General features: G+C 51.8%; 1 protein-coding gene across 3 annotated transcripts in view; it reads left to right on the plus strand.

The window, feature by feature from the left end:
• SETD3 (SET domain containing 3, actin histidine methyltransferase) overlaps positions 1 to 7,655 on the plus strand; it is a 79,000-nt gene extending 71,345 nt beyond the window's left edge. For 2 of the 3 annotated variants that reach the window (XM_039252917.1, XM_039252918.1), the window contains exons 12-13: positions 5,535 to 5,695; positions 6,333 to 7,655. In XM_039252917.1, coding sequence (XP_039108848.1) covers positions 5,535 to 5,695; positions 6,333 to 6,764 — 593 coding nt within the window. In that variant the 3' untranslated portion in view covers positions 6,765 to 7,655. Of the gene's footprint in view, positions 1 to 5,534; positions 5,696 to 6,332 lie in introns of those variants that run through there. The other variant, XM_039252920.1, reaches the window with a different exon arrangement.
• Positions 7,656 to 18,851: the final 11,196 nt, after the last annotated feature.

Raw genomic sequence — 18,851 nt, forward strand, 5'->3', positions numbered from 1 at the left:
GCCAGGACTTCATTCTCTCTTATAGCCAAGTAATATCCTGTTATATATATGCACCGCATCTTTATCCATTCATTGGTCGATGGGCTCTTGGGCTGTTTCCATAATTTGCCTGTTGTTGATAGTGCTGCTGTAAACATCGGTGTGCATGTATCCCTATGGATTCTTTTTTTTTTTTTAATTTTTTTAATGTTTATTTTTGAGAGAGAGAGAGAGTGTGTGTGTGTGTGCGCGCGCACGTGCGCGCATACACGCGCACGGGAGAGGGGCAGAAAGAGAGGGAGAGAGAGAATCCTAAGCAGGCTCCATGCACAGTGCAGAGCCCGACATGGGGCTTGAACTCACAACTGACTGTAAGACCATGGCCTGAGCCAAAATCAAGAATTGGACGGTTAGCTGACTGAGCTATCCAAGCGCCCCTGTACTTTTGTATTCTTTGGGTAACTACCTAGCAGTGCGATTGCCGGATCATACGGTGCTTCTATTTTTCCTTTCTTGAGGAACCTCTCTACTGGTCTCCAGAGTGGCTGTACCAGTGTGCATTCCCACCAACAGTGCATGAGAATTCCCCTTTCCCTGAAGCCTCACTGACACCTGCTGTTTCCTGTGTTGTTGATTTTAGCCATTCTGACAGCTGTGGGGTGATATCTTCTTGTAGTTTTGATATGTATTTCCCCACTGATGAGTGATATTGAAGAACTTTTCACGTGTTTGTTGGTCATCTGGATGTCTCCTTTGGAGAAATGTCTGTTCATGTCCTCTACCCATTTTTTTTAATTAGATCCTTCACTTTTGGGGTGTTGTGTTTTTTTAAGTTCTTTGTATATTTTGGATACTGACCTTTATCAGATATGTTGTTTGCAAACACCTTCCCCCATCCCGTAGGTTGCTTTTTAGTTTTGTTATTTCCTTTGCTGTCCAGAAGCTTTTTATTTTTACATATTTTTTAATGTTTTATTTATTTCTGAGAGAGAGAGAGAAAGCATGAGCAGGGGAGGATCAGAGAGAGAGGGAGATACAAAATCTGAAACAGGCTCCAGGCTCTGAGCTGGCAGTCAGCACAGAGCCCGACGCGGGGCTCGAACCCACGAACCGTGAGATTATGACCTGAGCTTAAGTTGGATGCTTAACCGACTGAGCCATCCAAGCGCCCCCAGAAGCTTTTTATTTTTATGAAGTCTCAATAGTTTATCTTTGCTTTTATTTCCCTGGCCTCAGACGTATCTAGTAAGAAGCTGCCATGGTCAATGTCAAAGAGGTTACTACCTGGGTTCGCTCAGATTCAGGTATCCGAGTTAGGTCTTTCATCCGTTTTGAATCTATTGTGTGTGTGTGGTGTAACAAAGTGGTCCAAATTGATTCTTTGGCATGTTGCTGTCCAGTTTTCCCAACACCATTGGTTGAAGAGACTGTCTTTTTCCCATTGGATATTCTTTCCTGCTTTGTCAAAGACTAATTGATCATATAGTTGTGGATTCATTTCTGGGTTTTCTGTTCCGTGGATCCATGTGTCTATATTTGTCCGAGAACCATACTGTTTTGATCACTACAGCTTTGTAATATAACTTAAAGTCCAGAATTGTGATGCTTACAGCTTTGTTTTTCTTTTTCAAGATTACTTTGGCTATTTGGGGTCTTATGTGTTTCGTACAAGATGTAGGATTGTTTGTTCTAGTTCTGTTAAAAAATGCTGTTGGTATTTTGATAGAGATGTGTTAAATGTGTGGATGGCTTTGGGTAAGATGGACATTTTAACGATATTTAATCTTTCATTCCGTGAGCATGGAATGTTTTTCCACTTCTTTGTGTCATTTTCAGTTTCTTTCATCAGTGTTTTAGTTTTCAGAGTACAGGCCTTTCACCTCTTTGGTTAGGTTTATTCCTGAGTGTCTTATTGTTTTTGCTGTATCTGTAAATAGGATGGATCCCTCAATTTCTCACTGTGCTGCTTCATTATTGGCATCTCGAAAGCCATCCCATTTCTGTATGTTGATTTTGGATCCTGCAACATAACTGAATTCGTGTATCTGTTCGAACAGTTTTTTAGTGGAGTCTTTCGGTTTTTCTATATGTAGTATCATGTCGTCTGAAAGTAATGAAATTTTGTTTTACTTCTTTGCTGATTTGGATGCCTTTTATTTCTGTTTGTTGTCTGATTGCTGAGGCTGGCCCTTCTATCCTCTGTGAAATAGCAGTGGCAAGAGTGGACACCCCTGTCATCTTCCCTGACTGGAGAGGAAAAGATCTCAGTTTTTCCCCGTTGAGGATAACATTGGCTGTGGGTTTTTCATATATGGACTTTATTGTGTTCCTCTAAACCTACTTTGTTGAGGGTTTTTTTTTTTTTAATCATGAATGGACGTTGCACTTTGTCAGTGTTTTTTCTGCATCTGTTGAGAGGATCATGTGGTTCTCCTTTCTTCTGTTACTGTGGTACCTCACGTTGATGGATTTGCAAATAGGGATCTGCCCCTGCGGCCCAGGAATAAGACCCGCTTGCTTGATCGCCGTGAATGTTTCTTTTAGAGCATTGTTGGGTTCGGTTTGCTAGTATTTTATGAAGAATTTTTGCATCCAGTTCATTGGGGACATTGGCCTGTAGTTCTTTTTTTTGTGTGGTGTCTTTATCTGGTTTTGGTATCAGTACTGCCTCATAGAATGAATTTGGAAGTTTTCCTTCTTATTGTATTTTTTGAATAGTTTGAGAAGAACAGGTATTAACTCTTCATTACATGTTCGGTAGAATTCGCCTGGGAAGCCATCTGGCCCTGGACTCTTGTTTGTTGTGAGACTTTTGATGACGGATTCAGTTTCTTTGCTGGTTACGGGTCTGTTCAAGTTTTCTATTTTTCTCTGTTTTAGTTTCGCTCATTTATATGTTTCTAGGAATCTATCCGTTTCTTTCAAATTGTCCAATTTGTTGGCATATGGCTTTTCATAATAGTCTCTTAAGATTGTATTTCTCTTAAGGTGTTGGCTTGTTACTTTTTCTCTCTTATTTGTGATTTCACTTACTTGGCTCCTTTTATTTTAGTTAAGTCTGGCTAGTGGTTGATCAATTTTATTTGTTTTTTCAAACAACCAGCTTCTGGTTTCATTGATCTGTTCTTTGTTTTTTAGTTTCTATATCATTTATTTTTGTTCTCCTCTTTATTATTTCCTTCCCTGAAGTTTCACTTGTAAGTGTGTGTGTGTGTGTGTGTGTGTGTGTTTGCTGTTGTAAACGACCTCAAATCCTGTGCAGAATGGAGTGGGTAGGAAGGAGTGAGTGAGGTAGCCCCTGACTCAGTGGACAGGTAAGGCTTCCTCTGACGGCAGCTGCCCAGGCGTAGGGAGAGGGCAGTGTGGTCTGCAGGGGTGAACTGTGGCCCGTGGTGAGGAGTCGGCTGCGCCCTGCTGTCCTCGCCCCCCCCCCCCCTTCACTGGATGCCCGGTCCAGGCTTTGATGTCAGGACAGACGTAGAAGTCCCCCATGTCCCAAACAGGCGATTTCGACCTCCAGCCACAGAACCCGAGGTGGGGGGAGATGGCGCTTGTCCCTCAGAAGCGGCCGTGTTACTACAGGCCGCCTGCCTCTCAGGCTTCCAGCACCTCTGGTGGTGGCTCCTCTCCTCAGTCAGCTTAGGGAACACGACTGAAGGCTTCCCGTGGGCCTGTCCCGTGTACACTATGAGGGATAACGTTCAGGGCCACAGTTCATATCCCAAAGAGATTGATAACTAAGAGAAATGGCAGCGATGCTGGTCCGTGTAACTTGTGAGCACCTGCTCTATGCCAGGTGCCACGCCGCACATGGGCAGACGTTCTGTTCATTCTCATCGCGCTGGACTGACGTGGAAGCTCTGGTTGGAAGGGGATGAGTGACGGGGTCCTGAGCTGGCAGTGAAGGCCCGAGTGGGGACCGGCTGCGCCCACGGCAGGGCCTGTGCCCCGGGCGTCCCGCCGGCTCCCGCTGGTTTGCAGAGGACACAGTCCGTGGAAGAGGTGCTAGTCGTCCAGGGGTCTGGAGCAACCCGCAGTTGACACGGAGCCAGGCTGAGGCCACCGGTCACTGTCAGGGGTGACCTAACGTGCACTCCTGGGGCGGGGTGGGCACACAGAGGCTCTGTCGGAGCTTTGTTAGCTGCACGGAAGCAGGGGAGGGACCTACTCGGAAGCCTCTGGTCGCACGGTGATGCTGCCCTAAGTCCCTCATGTGGGTCCTGTCTCCAGCAGCCTCCAGTTTCCCTGCTAAAAGCAGAGGGAGAAGGCTCTGCTTCTGCCCCTCAGCCTGCCAGGCCGAGGGCAGAACGTGGAGTTGAGGAAGAACTCAGAACCAGTGACTCGAGCGCTGGGAAGCTTCTAGAAAGGAACCTCGACCCCCAGGGACGCGTGTTGTAAATGGTCAGCGCTTGACCCAAAGAATATAAACTGAAGCATCTGAAATCGAAAAATCTGAATTTTTTCATGTTCTTCTGCTAACAAATGCAACTTTATAAATTTCTTCTTTGAATGTTAGATTAACTTCTATTTTCTTTTAAAAAAACAAACTTCTTGAATCATTTTAGGCCCGATGATTCTCTGTAGTTTCTCTTTAGTCACAGAAAGACAATTTGTCATGTCAAGACAATTGATATATTATCCTTTGAATTCCTCTAACTAATACTAATAAAAGTTTGGTTTGCTGGCAGCAGAAGTTCTTCAATTTGAATTGTAAATAGTGACAGCTGTGGGGCATTTTGCTCTGAAAGAGATACTGTCTCATAATTACATAAGAAGTGCGGGGATATTTCTCGAGCATGAATAGGATCGGCATGTTTGGGTCTTTTGAAGATAATGTGCCAGGAGATGAAATGCTCAGAGCAGTTGCTGAATTCTTCCCTCTTCTTAAATATATTTGAAGGTAATTGAGATGTTCACTTGTGTTTATTTGTACTTTCTATTTAAATTCCTGACAAGTGAGGGATCTAGGCACATTTTTCATTCACTAAGGTTTGTACGGTCCACTTCCTCCTTTCTTTCAGCTTGGGGCTTGTGTGCTAGGAGGGAAAGAGCGTTGTCAGGTCAGCTACTGGCGTGGGTGCCAATCTGACCGACATGGAGAAGGGTCACTGGACTGTTGTCCTGTTTACCTCGGTTTTGCTATTTACATTGTTCCCCTAAATGTCGTTGTGACCCCATCAGTGCGACCGAGCTTTGCCAGGAGGGTATCGTCCGCATAAGGGCCGTTTCCCAAGGGTTTGTCCTTAAAGTGTGTCTCATGAAACTATGTAAAGGCTCTCTGCGTCCCTCCTAAAAGCGAGCGATGGAGTGCCGTGCCCAGGCTTGGGGGGTGGGGAGGTCCGGATCAGGCGGACCCTCCCACCCCACCCGAATCTAGCCCTGACTCCCTCTGGGGAGCCTAGAACGGCCTGGGCCCTCCATCAGGGAGAGCCTTCAGCCACAGGGGGACCGTGTCATGGGGGAAGAGATTTTCCAAGGTGGGCTGCTTGTTAAGTGAGAAGTGGAGAAGCCGTGCTGCTTCCTCCCTAACAGATGGCTGCTTGTGTTTCTTGCAGAAGAACTGAAAGAACATTTGCTGGGAGAGAATGCCATCGACAGGGTCTTCACCTTGGGCAATTCCGAGTATCCTGTCAGCTGGGACAATGAGGTCAAACTGTGGACATTTCTTGAAGATCGGGCCTCGCTTCTTTTAAAAACCTACAAGACCACCATTGAGGTAATTAGATTGCATAGACGAGGATCCGAGCTTTGTCACGTTGTTAAGGATTTCTGAGAAGAGACTCCTTCCTAAATGTAAATGACTTTCTGTAGCAGAATCATTGGCGATCTGATCTTTGTCATTCAGCTTACTGAGACTTTTCTGTTTGCCGTATGTGTACTTACCAAAAGAATCGCACTGAGGTACTGTTGATGAGAAGACAAAGTTGAAAAATTTTTCAACACTTTCCTGTAATTCTGAGTTTTCATTTGGGCTTTTAAAGCTAACCTTCGCATCGCTAACTTCACGTTCATCCAGCCAGGTGCCGAGCCCTGGGCCGTCCGTGCACAGGACAGGCAACACTTTTTAAAATCAGCAGAGTTCTCTGTCCGATGTGGTGGAGCACATCTGACTGAGGCTCACCGTTTTCATCTTAGGGTCATCTTACCGGGTGGAATGTAAACACAATTCAATCCACACTTCTAGAAGCCCCCAAGTCCCGCAGCTACCTCCACAGTCAAAGTCTAGAACCTTCTGTCACCCCTGACACCTCCCTCACGCCCCCATCCCTGGCAGCAGCTGATCTGCCTGCTGTCCCAGCGCCTTGGCCGATTGAGCCTCCTCAGAATTAATGCTGCTCTCTTTCGTTGGCCAGGAGGACAGGGCCTTCCTGAAGAGCCACAGCCTCTCCGTGCGTGCCACAATGGCCATCAAGCTGCGCTTAGGGGAAAAAGAGATTCTGGAAAAAGCGGTGAAGAGCGCGGCCGCCAATCGGGAGTACTACCGCAAGCAGATGGAGGCGGGGGCCCCGCTGCCCCGGTGTGAGGAGAGCGGCGCACCGGGCGCCAGGCTGCCCTTGGCCTTGCGGAGCCTGGAGGAGGAGGCGGGCACGCAGGAGGCCCTCACCCTGGCCGAGGCTGTGGGCCGGGCGAAGGCCGTGGAGAACGGGCTCCTGAACGGCGAGAACTCTATCCCCAACGGGACCGGGTCGGAGAAGGAGAATTTAAATGGGGAGGAAAGCAGAAGAGCAACGGAAGGCACCAAAGAATCTTCCTCAGACAGCGCGGAGGGCGCCCGGGAGCAGTAGCCCCACGCAGGTGCCGTCTGCGCCCCGGCCGGCTGAGCGGAAGTCTGTGGACCGTCCATTTGCATCGCCGCGCTGCCCTGTCCACGTTCTCTTTCTGCAGAGAGGAAAATGTGTTTTTGCTGCTTTATATAAAAATGATTTTTTTTTAAGTTATTTAAAAAAAATCTAGCTTCCCTTTTTGATTAAGATTGCCATCTTGCTTCCAGGCAAAACAGGCTGTCGGGCCTCGGCAACGGCAGAGGGGGAAGAGGTGCTGGGGGGCGTCCTGTGGACCCACTGCAGGCGCACGGGCTGTCTTCCCGGGGAGGGGTGCAGGTGTGACCTCCGCTGTGCCCGGGTGCGCCCGGCACCGTGACGCTGCCGCAGTGGTGGCCTCTCTGCCCCCTGCCGAGGGGGCGGGGGGACAGACGTGCTTGGGGTTTGGCAACTTGAGGGTCTGGGCGACACCTTTTTTGGTTTATTTTTTTTTTCCCCTAAAATAACACCCCGGTACTGAAAGAAAAGTTAAGGTGGCAACCTTATTTTTAATAGTTTTAAATGTTGATGATAATCCCAATTATATAAATACACACACAGCCCTAGTGATTTCTAAAGATTTGTTTACCTTTTGTGTTTGGTTTTACTGTTATTAAGAACTTGCCCTTTCTCCTTGAATCACAGTAGGATATGCATCCTCCTCCTCATTTTACATGTTGGCTCTGATTTTAAAGTGGTGCGTTTGATTTCCTGCATCGGTCCCGGAGGGTCTGCGGCTGTGGCAGCGGGGCCTCAGCCCTGCGGGGCCGCGCGCAGCGAGGCGGCTTCCCGGCTCTTCTGGTTTTCACAAGCTAGAGATTTTCAAAGCTACACTTTTGAGTAAAAAGCCTTATTAAAAGGAAAATACGATTAATACTTTTGTCTCCTCCTTTTCTTCGAGCGGGACAGGCCCTTCGCACGGAGCTCCGATGCAAACCGCCATGCTTGCTTGCCCACGGAGCCGTTTGGAACCTGCCTGGTGCCGGGTGCTGGGCGTCCGGCTTGTCCGGGGGACCCAGAGATATGCAGTAGGCCTGGGGTCAGCAGCTTGCGAGGGGCCACCCCCTGACGCGGGCAGAGGAGCGCTTGAAGCCTTGGGGGAGGTGAAGGCTCTGGCTGGTGTCCCCAGACGAAGCTCTTGGGCTACAGGTCACCTGTCATCCTCAGCTACAGATGTTCACACCGTCTCTCAGGCCCTGCCTTTTAAGTTCTTGGGCAAAACGCCATGTAAACCACTGACCGGCCATCTCTGCAAACCCTGTCGCACACAGGTAGTGTTACAGATGTTCTCTGTGTCTCTCCTTGGAGCAGACTCTCTGCAGATAAATTGCTTAATTCTGCACTGAGGACACGTCACCGTGCAGGGCTCGGGGGGTCATTAAGTGCGAATGCCAGGTTTCGTCCTTCCCGTGCTTGGCCACCGTGATCAGTGCTGATGCCTAGAAGCCGCCTACGTTGTTACGCCCTCCCGTCCGGCCTACGAATAAGCTGCCTGTGATGGCGAACTCCCCCCTTTAGCCTTGCATCTGGCGCACGCTCCCGAAAGTATGACTAGGCTGTAAAACTTACATGGTCGTTTCCAAAAGGCAGAAGCACCGGGGTATTCGAAGCATCTTCTACTCTGGGTGGGGACGTCCCCAAGGTTAGAACTGTAATGACTAATTTCTCCATAGATACGTTTTCTCGTTGGTTTGAAAGCAAAGTCTAGTATCGAGGACCTCCTTGGAAAATCGCATGCAGTTCAGCTGTGCAGCAGTGGTGTGGGTCGGGAAACTTGTCAGAATATTTCCTGGAAAAGATACGAGTCCAGATGGCGCTCACGGGGCCCTGGGTTGGGAGCGGGGCTTCAAGCTCTGGTCCTCACAGCACTGCAGATGGATGTCGTCACCCCCCCCCCCCCCCCCCCCCCCCCCCCCCCCCCCCCCCCGCCAGGCCTGTCTCTTCACCGACTTGGAAGGTAATTCTCAAAAGTCCCTCTTAAAGGGGACCCTGAGGGGCTCAGCCTGTGAAGCATCTGACTTCAGCTTGGGTCCTAATCTCATGGTTTGTAGGTTTGAGTCCCTCATCGGGCTCTGAGCAGACAGCTTGGAGCCTGGAGTCTACTTGAGATTCTGTGTCTCCCTCCCTCTCTCTGCCCCTCCCCTGCTCATGCTTTGTCTGTCTGTCTCTCTCAAAAATAAACATTTAAGAAAAAAAAGTCCCTGCTTAAAAATTTGGAGACTATTCTGTCAATTAAATCCCCATTGACAGGTCTATTTGATAAGGTTATGGGACCAAAAAATGATTCTATAAATTAGGCTCCCGATCAAGGACAGTCTTTGCCTTTGTGACATGAAAATGGCGCTCGCAGGGACAGAGTGTCTCTCCGCAGGAGGAAGGGGCCTCTGTCGGGCGACATCTCTGTCCTGGGTTGGGTGGCCTTGCCCTGGATGGCAGCGGGACCGCAGCGCACACGGGTCCCCCTCCTGCCCCATCCCGGCGCTGCACACAGTGCTGGTCACAGACTCTCCGAGCCACATCTCAAGCATCAGAAAATTGAAGAAGTGATGGAATTGGCATTGAAGAGCCCTCATTGCCATCTGTCATGAAAATAGACCTTTCTCTCAAATCATTTTAAAGTTTACTTTCTTCTTAATGCTTTTGGATTGGAGGCTGTGCAGGCTAGTTGTTGGAAAAATGCCAGCCTTTGCTTCTGTTTCTTAGCTTTGTGTGTTATTTGTGTAAACACTTAGCAATTAGATTTCACCAGCCTAGAAAGACTACCCAGTTTTTCCTGCAAACTGGCAATTGATAGGTGACTTCCCCCAATAGTTTCTAGACTGGGCTCACTAAGAGATGTTTTTAAATTTATTTATTTTTTTTGATAGGGTAAGACATTAAAAATATTCTCTGGTTCCCCGTACAGTACACAGGGTTATGCTAAATTAAGACAGGGAATTAATTTTCTGCAAATCATTACTTACTGTATTCTTTGGTGATTAATATGTACATGTTAATTGGAGTGAAAGTACCAAAAACAAACAAAAACCAAAGTACCTGTGTCTTGAGCTTAGAACTAAAATCAGACTGTCTGTAAGGAAAATGAGTTGGAGTGGTGGCTAGATTGGGGGGTGAGTTTCAGAGAGCCCAGATCTTTAAGTGCTGTAACCATGGCGACGGGAAGAAGCTTTTTATGCGATATATTACGCCATGTTCGTATTATTGATCTGGCAAAATGAGCGTGTTCAGTCAGGTCTAGCCGATGCCCTGAGCCAAGATTGGGGCTCACTCGAATTTGAATGTCAATTTCAGGCAGTGTAGGGTGGAATCCCCATTAGGGGTCAGCCTACTGTTTGAATCCGCAGCACCTTACATAATGTATTCCTAAAATTCTCGGTGTAAATTGAATTTGAGGAACTGGAATTGTATTTAGATGCACTGGCGAATTTGTTATTTAAATGCAACTGCAGCACTGGTCCTGGGCACAGGCTGGGCTGCCAGGGGAGAGGCCATAATGTCCAGGCGCACAGGAGGGAGGGGTGGACCCAGTTAGGTCTCCGCAGAGGCCCAGCCTGGCCAGCAGGTCAGGAGGCCGGCGTCCCCCCCCCTCCCCGTGAGCCCCAAGGGAGGGAGCACTTTCTAACCCAGCCACAGTCTGGGAGGGAGGACTCGCAAGCACTGCTCAGGACCTGGACAGGCTGCCGGCCACCAGCACGGTGACAGCTGTAGAGAGGGTATTCTCAGCATCCGGGGTGCTCTGATGTGATGAATCACTTTGCAGAGCTGAGCGGGGAGGCCATCCACGGTGGCTAAGTGTGCATGTTCCGAACACAGATCTGGGACCTCCTGGCCACGGGACTTGGACATCTCTGTACCTTCCTGCAGGGCATCTGTGCTTCCTACCTCTCCAGGCTCTGGGCCGGCCACGTGAGATCACGATTTCCAAGCTTCCCGCACAGGATCCGTGCTCGCTAAGCATTCGGGAAATGTTAGTTCTTACCCACTCTCAGTACGCAGAGAATGTTCCTGGGGTCCGGGGGTAGCAAAATGATCCCAGCTCTGCAGGCAGGTGGCTTGGAGTGTGCACTGAGCAACTTCAGACCTGGACCAAGTGACAGTTGTATCCCTGGTGCGATGCCAGGTTCCGTGGGTCATTCTGGTTCCTATGAAACCCTTGCTGCCCTCCGGGTGGTGAGGCGGCCACTTGAACCAATAACCCGGGCGGACCACGCCACGTGTCATTGGAGGGGGTGGGACTGACTGGAGGGAAGGGAGGTGCGGGAGGATGGGCCTCTGACGGGCTTTCAGGGCGCCGTCTGTGGGCAGTGGGGTGGGGCCCGGAGAGCCAGAAGCGCCTGCCTCCTGGAGAAGGGTCCTGTGGGAGACAGTCCCGAACACTGCGTCCGGCTCCCGCGAGGAGAACTCGGGGAGGGGGGTGACCTACCTTGTACCGAGGAAGCTTCTTTAGGTGGAAAAATGTAGCGATCACCAGCGTCCTGAAACACAAATGCCACCGTTGGTGTTTCCCTTAGAAACAAGATAAAAAGGCAGACAAGTCCGTGTTCGCGGTCCTTAGCATGGCTTGTGGAGCTTGGAACGTCGTCACACCTACGAGCTCCCACTCCCACAGACCTGCGTGAGAGCGTGTGTCCATACAGTTTGTGTAAATGTGCACGTGCGCACATGTGCATGTGCTTGCGTGTATGGCACTCCGTCAAAACTCGGATCCTTAGATCCAGGCAACAGAGAGTGCCGGGCACGGCCGAGCCCGCCGCCCCGCTGAGGGCACGCCCCCTCCCTCCCGGGGCCGGGCTGGCATGAAATCTCAGCCTTGCCCCCTGCTGCCCTGCCTTGTGCCCTGGCCCCTGCAGCGTGTTGCAGGAGAAGAGGACCACGTTGTGGCTTGAACCTCAGAGCATCCTCTCCCCTCCTAGAACGTGGTTCTGGAAAAGCTACTTTTAGGATGACGAGGGACCGCTTTAATCGGAGCGCCCGTCAGAGTGGCTGCTCTCGGGGCCGCACACCCCGGGTGGGGGGTTCTTCTGGTGCCCTGTTGCTCGCTTTCCAGAGTGCGCCAGGGCATTCCCGCCCCCCGCCAGGTCTCCCAGACTCACACGCTCTCCACCCTTCACACATGCGAAATCTGCTTTCCTGAAAAGTAGCTGATGAGCAAAGTCACGCCCAAGTGTGAATGCAGGAGAGACCCCGCCTTCTTCAGGGGGATTTGCATTTGGACCTTCAGCCAAGGGTTTGGCCCCAGAAGAGCCTGTCCAGAAGACAGGGTCAGGGTCAGGGTCAGGCTCCGACACCAGGCAGAGCTAAGGTGAATCCTGATCACTCCTCCCCCTCCCCCACCCCTGCTCTGGCCCCGTGGCGGGTTTCTTGATGCTCAAGGCCTTGATTTTCTCTTTTTTCTAATTTTATTTTTTTTAATGTTTTATTTATTTCTGAGAGAGAAGCGAGAAAGAGAGACAGTGTGAGCAGAGAAGGGTCAGAGAGAGAGGGAGACACAGAATCTGAAACAGCCTCCAGGCTCTGAGCTCAGCACAGAGCCTGATGCGGGGCTCAAACTCACAAACCATGAGATTGTGACAGGAGCCGAAGTTGGACATTCAACCGACCGAGCCACCCAGGTGCCCAAGGCCTTGATTTTCCTATCTGCAAAGTGGGATAACCGTGAGGTTCTGGGAGGAGGGGTTCTGGCGTGATTCTCAAGAAACGGTCCCCGGCCTTACCGAGACCCACGGCAGAGAGCCCGTGAACTAAACCAGCAGGAGGACGCCAGGCTCTGGGCCCTGAGGGAGCAGGTCCTGCGTGGACACGAAGGCTGCCATCAGCCGCGCAGTCACAGGAGACGGACCTCGTTCCGTGGCCACTGTCGTGGCGGCCAGGTGCTCTCCCGACCTGGCAGGCGTCTCAGGCTCCTCTAACGGGCACCTCTGAATGTCTCGGCTTGGGGTTTTCAAGTGAATCCCACGGGCACCTCGAAACATAGGTGCAGAGGACGAGCTGGGGGACAGCGGACCATCGCGGGCCACCCAGCAGACCTTGGCTGGCACCAGATCCCAGATCCCGTTGTTAGGTGAGTCCCGACATGCACCTGGAGAAACAGCGCTCTTTCGCGCAAGAATTGCAAGAAAAGTTTTATGTTGGTCACTGGCAGTCATCAAAATCGCCAGCTGCGAGCTTCCGTTCTTGCAGGAATTAAGCGTCATGCTATTAACTGCAGCGTGTTTACAGTCCGGAAATCCAGTCCGAGTGCTCCTTGGCTCTTAAAAGGAACCAGGATGGGTGTTTGGGAAAAGTTGTAGCAGGAAAAGGGGAAATGGGATCCCCTGCGCTCCCGCCTGGCTCTGCTCTTGGTGCTGAGCGTCAGGTTAAACCAGTTAACAGGCTCCTTCCTTCCCTTCTCACCAGCCTCCCCCCTGACGCACGTGCCGGAATAGAAACAGCTGTGACTGTATCGGCTGCTCCCACAAAAGTGGGTTGACATGAAAGCCCCGGTGCAGCGGGTACCGTGTTGTGTTCACAAGATGGGGTGCCGGGTGGGTTTGGGGTGCTGAGTGGGTTTGGGGTGCCGGGCGGCCCGGTCATGTGTGCTTTCCGAAACCCATGGGCAGGTGCTGTGGGAGCCAGGGACACCGAGGGTCGAGCAATGTGGCCCATTTGGCTTCCGGCTCTTGGGGTGACAGGAGCGGCCATGGCATTCAACATGAGGCAGCCCAGGGAGGGGCACTGGGTGAGAGAGGGCATCCAGGGGGCCCTCGGCTTCCCCAAACGTTAGGTAGCAGTTACCCCAAGGCCATCTTCTTGAGGCTCGGGGCGGCAGGGGCTTAATTTGGGACCCTTGAGGTGCTTCCCCCCCAAAAGGACCCACATGACCTGCTGCTACTCGCCCCGACTCACGTGGCATGGGCAGGTGCCAATATCCAGTTTCATAGATGACAAAGTGGGTCCAGTCGCCATGTTGAGCCGACGGGAAAGAGACACAGATGGTGTCACTCCAGGGTCCTGGTGCCACAGGGACCCACCCCCGTTGTTACTCCCTTGTGCTGTGGGTCGGTGACCAGCACTGACATGATGGCCTCTAAGCGCTGGGTGCCATTCCCAGGCTCCAGAGGCACACAGCCCACCCCGGTGCCTGCCGTCGGGGGGCTCACGGAGGACCCGGGCCAGCCCGAGGCTGCGGCAGCCTCCGGGGTAAGTGAGGTCTTCACCTGCTTTCCCTTTCTCGGCTTTTCATTCCACAGTATACGGAATTGTGGATTACCTGTATGTACAGCTCTGCGAGCTTTTACCCCCTTCCTCCCCCAAAAGGTTCATTCCCGGTACCAAACAATAGAGAAGTGTTTAATTTTGACTTCACACCTGCATGGAAGTGCTTTGAAAACACACTCTGGGAAAACACACTAGTTACTAATTTTCAGGTCTTCTCACATCCTGGGATGTTCTGAACCCGTGTGTCCTTTGTGGCTGGCCTAGGAGAGCCTCAACAGTGGGGATTCATCACGTTTTCCCAAACTGGTCGGTAGACTGGGGGCATTTAAGAAACCATCTGTTAGTCCTGTTTGGGGTTGACTTGATTGTCTACCAGTATAGGAAAAATCACGGGGCCACACACGTACAACACACTATCCTACATGAACAGCTAACAAGGAAAGGAGGGGCTCCAGGGTCAGTGATCGACTGAGCCAGGCAGAGCAGCTGGTCCGCAGTCCCCACTGCATTCCCGGGGCTCCTGGCTTTCCTCCCCGAGCCGCCTCTGGTCGAAGCGCGTAGGTGCTCTGTCCGTGGATGCTGCGGGGCAGCGAACAATCCACACGTACCTCCCTGAAACAAATATTAAACGACTCCTGGAGGCATCAGATAATTCTGCAGCCACCTCGAAGGAAGTTAGTTATTTCCAGCAGCAATTAAATTGCATGATTGGATACAGGGAAAGTTTTATAATTGCTCCCAGGTAGCAATTTACGAGGATAGATGTTACTTATGACATGTGTCAAAAAGGTCAAAGTTTATACTTCCTTGGACATTAACCTAATCTTTGAAACTCTAGAAGTTATGCTTTTTGGTCATTAATATTTTTTTTACAAGCAGAGATTTTGACAATTAACCCAGTTAATAAAGGTCAAATTTCAATTTTTTTTCCAATTTCTGGAGCACTTAACATTCCTTTTTGAAAATGGGAAGATGGGGGATGATAAATAGTTATTAAGTGAACACAAAGATGGGGTTCCGCTGTCCGGGTGGTGATTATTAAACAGCTGATCCTGGGAGAACAGGATTGCTGTGTATCTGATGGAAAGTGGACGACAAGCCGAGGAAATAGAAGCATTAAGCCCCAGTGCCGTGTGCAGTTAGTACGATAATACGAGTACATGCGCTTGTTAAATCCTCTCCAGGTTCGAGCCACTCAGTTATGTAGACTTCAGGCTTCAGCTCTTGAATCTGCACCTTTTAAAATAAGCAGTTTCTGCACGCTCGCACCAGGGTCACCTGCTAGACTGGATTCCCCAGATGAGCCCACAGATGGGCCACCAGCACCTGAGGCAGCCTCGTCACCGCGCCCAGAGGGTGGGCGTGGGGGGCGCCAGGCACCGCACCGCCCTGCCCCCACACGGCCACCATGGACAGCGCCCCGGGACCCGACGCGCACGTGTATGAGGAGGGGAAGTTCATCTTCGTGGCCCGGCAAACAGCAGATACACAGACCCCTCCCCACCCAAACAAGACAGACCGAACTCCTCTTTCCACTCAAAACCCTCCAGCGCTTGGGGGCAACTCCCCAGGAGCCTTCCTGGGGGCTCCTACCTGGGCAATCCCCACAGCCCTGCTCCGACAGCGCCCCCTGGTGGCAGTGCCAGGAGGCTGCCCAGGAAAACAGACCCACCCCTGGGAGCAGGTACCCTGCCCAGACCCAGCCAAGAGCCTGACCCTCCGAGGGCTGGGGTTGGCTGCCGCTGTGGTGTTGTAGAAATAAAGGCCTCTCCGTACAGATGCGCTCAGCGTTAAAGAGCCGATCAAAGCCATATTTACATTGCATCTGTTTATCCAACAATGATGTGCCAGGAGCCGGCACCCTGCGTCTTCCGCCGCAGGCCCTCCGGCCCTGACCGTTGTCCCCACCTGCTTCTCGGTGCTTCAGATCTTGGGCTGAGGCCTGGCGTCTCCTGCAAGGTGCAGTGGCCCACTATATCCCAGGCCCTCCCAGCATCTCCGTCTGCCCGCTGTTCCTTGCGCATAGTAGGTGCCCAGAAAATGCCAAAGAAAAAGGAAGTCCAGGCCTTTTAGCTCAGCAAGAGGGCTTGAAACTAACAACAAAAATGGCCTTTTCAAACATACACCATTTGGGAAATTGTTAAGAAGTGACTTTGGGGGCGCCTGGGTGGCTCAGCCGGTTGAATGTCCAAAATTTGGTTTCCGCTCAGATCATGATCTCACAGTTTGTGGGTTCAAGCCCCGTGTCGGGCTCCGCACTGCTGGTGCAGAGCCTGCTTGAGATTCTCTCTCTCTGGCCCTCGAGCACCCTCTCTCTCTCCTCTCTCAAAAATAAATAAAAAGAAGGGCGACTCTGGCTTCATGCTCTATTCCCACTGATCCCAGCAGTCTGTGCCGGCAGACAGTGGGCATGGATAGACTTTCCCCAGAGACGTCATCGGGAGACAAAAGTGTGACTCAGTTTACAAAACTCTGGTTGGCTGCACGTCCCCAGGGACTCGTATTTTGTGCAGCGAGGGCCACCTGCACGGGATGCCGTGGGAAGGAAAAGCAGGGGAGAGGAGCAGCGTCTGCGGTTCCCAGAATATCCCCGCAGGCGGCAAACCTGGGTTAAATCGGAGCGCACCTGATGTCTGAGCCCTTTGTGGGGCTTGCTGTTAAAATAGGCTGTTCCGTCCTAGCCAGGAAACGAGGAAAGACGACTTGGGCCGACTTGGGCCGTGTGTTTTCTTCCTTTCGCCCTCCACCACCCACCGGGGGACCTGCCCCCTGCCCTCCCGCTGTCTCCTCCCTGCCTCCTTGGCCACGTCCTGCACCCCCCCAGCCCTCCCTTGCTCCCTCATTGCCACCCCACCTCTGCTCCTGTTTCCACAGTGGACTGGATCTACAATTTGCTCAGGATTCATGGGGAGCCAGGGCCCCCACTCTGGATGGGATCAGGGCTGGTCTGGGCACATCAGAGGGACAAGTACTCACATAGGGGGGTGTCCAGAGGAGACGGCCGGGCAGCCTGGCCCCAGTGGTGGGGGAGGTGGGTGCTGCCCGGCTCTCCTAGGGCCTGGGGGCTGAGCCGGGGGCTGGGCCAAGTGGAAGAAGGGACTTCCCCTCGGAAGGGACTGTCACACAGCTTTCCATGCCAGGCAAAAGAAGCTTGGCTTTTCTCCAGAGAGGGACTCTCTGAACTTCCGTGAGGTCCCTGTGGGGCCCCACCAGGCCCTGGGGGGGCCCGACTGGTGTGGGGAGATGCCCACGTGTCTGCGGCAGTGGACCCCGGGGGGAAGAAGGGGGTCTCTGCCTCCGATGGGGGCGGGCCTTTAACTGAACTTGAGCTTCCTGGCCTGCTGAACAGGAGAGCCGTGAAGGAACGCGGAAGAGCATGAGCACGAACATGAACGACCGGATGTATGTGCCGGAAGGACGTGGAACTCTGGGCTGTTGCAGCTCAGCAGGAAACACAGCCTGGTCCTCACGAAGTGGGGCCTTTCGCTCCATTTCAGCAAGTCTAGAATCCCTTCATAATCCTTTCAAGGTCACCGTGAACTGGCTCTGTCTTCCTTTGCTGGCAAAGCCTGCACCTTCCCCTTGTTGGCCCCGCCCATCCCGCCCTCCCCCCCCCCACCCCGGTCAGAGGGGAAGGCCTGCAGGCGCCTGGAGGAGGCTGGAAGTATCCCTCAAAGCCAAGGGCATTCAAGACGCATAGATGGGACTACATACATTTTAATCGCATGAAAGAAAACTCTATGGGGGCGCCTGGGTGGCTCAGTCGTTTAAGCATCGACTCTTGGTTTTGGCTCAGGTTCTGATCTCACAGTTCGGGAGTTCGAGCCCTGCACTGAGCTCTGCACTGACAGTGTAGGGCCTACTTGGGATTCTCTCTCCCTCCCTCCCATCTCTCTGCCCCTCCCCCAGTTATGTGTGTTTGCGTGTTCTCTCTCTCTCTCTCTCACAATAAATAACCATTTTTTAAAAAAAGAAAACACCATAAACAAAGGCAAAAGACATTTTCTCCCCATAAACTGGGAGAAAGCATTCACAGTATTTACTGTGGGCAGAGGACTAGTATCTCTATTATAGAAAGAACTCCTGAAATTGGAGAAACAAAGGACCAACGACTTGAAAGAAAAATGGGGAAACAGATGAGAAGACAATTCACACACATAAAGTCATCAAACAGAAAAAGTGTCCCAACTCACTCATCATTCAGAAATGCGATCAAAACAACAGCAAAGTTCATCTTTCAGATGAACAGAAATGAAAACGCGAGCACACGTTCTGTTGGTGAGGCTGAGGGGCACGGACAGGCCCCCAACCCCCCGGCCGGGCTCGCTGCGTTCGGCCCCTCGTGCAGACTGGCCCGGAGCTACTGAAGGAAACCTGCGACACCCAAAGCACACATGCACTTGCCTTTCCACACAGGGATCCCACGCCTGGGGCTCTGAGGATACTCCCGCAGCAGGTCAGGAAGAGACGTGCTTCACTGTAACTGTGTTTGTAATTGCAAAATGTTGGAAGCCGCCCAGCAGTTCACAAACAGGAGAGGGGCTGAGTAACCCAGATCCTGCACACCATGGGGCACCGCGTGGCAGTGAGGCAGCAGGGAGAGACCTCTGAGAACTGATTGATAGAGAGGACACACTGTGTGGTTTTTTCAATATTTATTTTTGAGAGAGAGAGAGTGAGCAAGTGGGGCAGGGAAGGGAGGGTCAGAGAGAGAGGGAGACACAGAATCTGAAACAGGCCCCAGGTTCTGAGCTGTCAGCACAGAGCCCGACGCGGGGCTCGAACCCACGAACCGTAAGATCATGACCTGAGCCAAAGTCAGACGCTTAACCACTGAGCCACCCAGGCGCCCCCTCCAGGGCATACTGTTAAGTG

The sequence above is a fragment of the Hyaena hyaena genome, unplaced genomic scaffold, assembly GCF_003009895.1.
Source record: "Hyaena hyaena isolate Hyena2069 unplaced genomic scaffold, ASM300989v1 scaffold_427, whole genome shotgun sequence".
Lineage (NCBI taxonomy): Eukaryota > Metazoa > Chordata > Mammalia > Carnivora > Hyaenidae > Hyaena > Hyaena hyaena.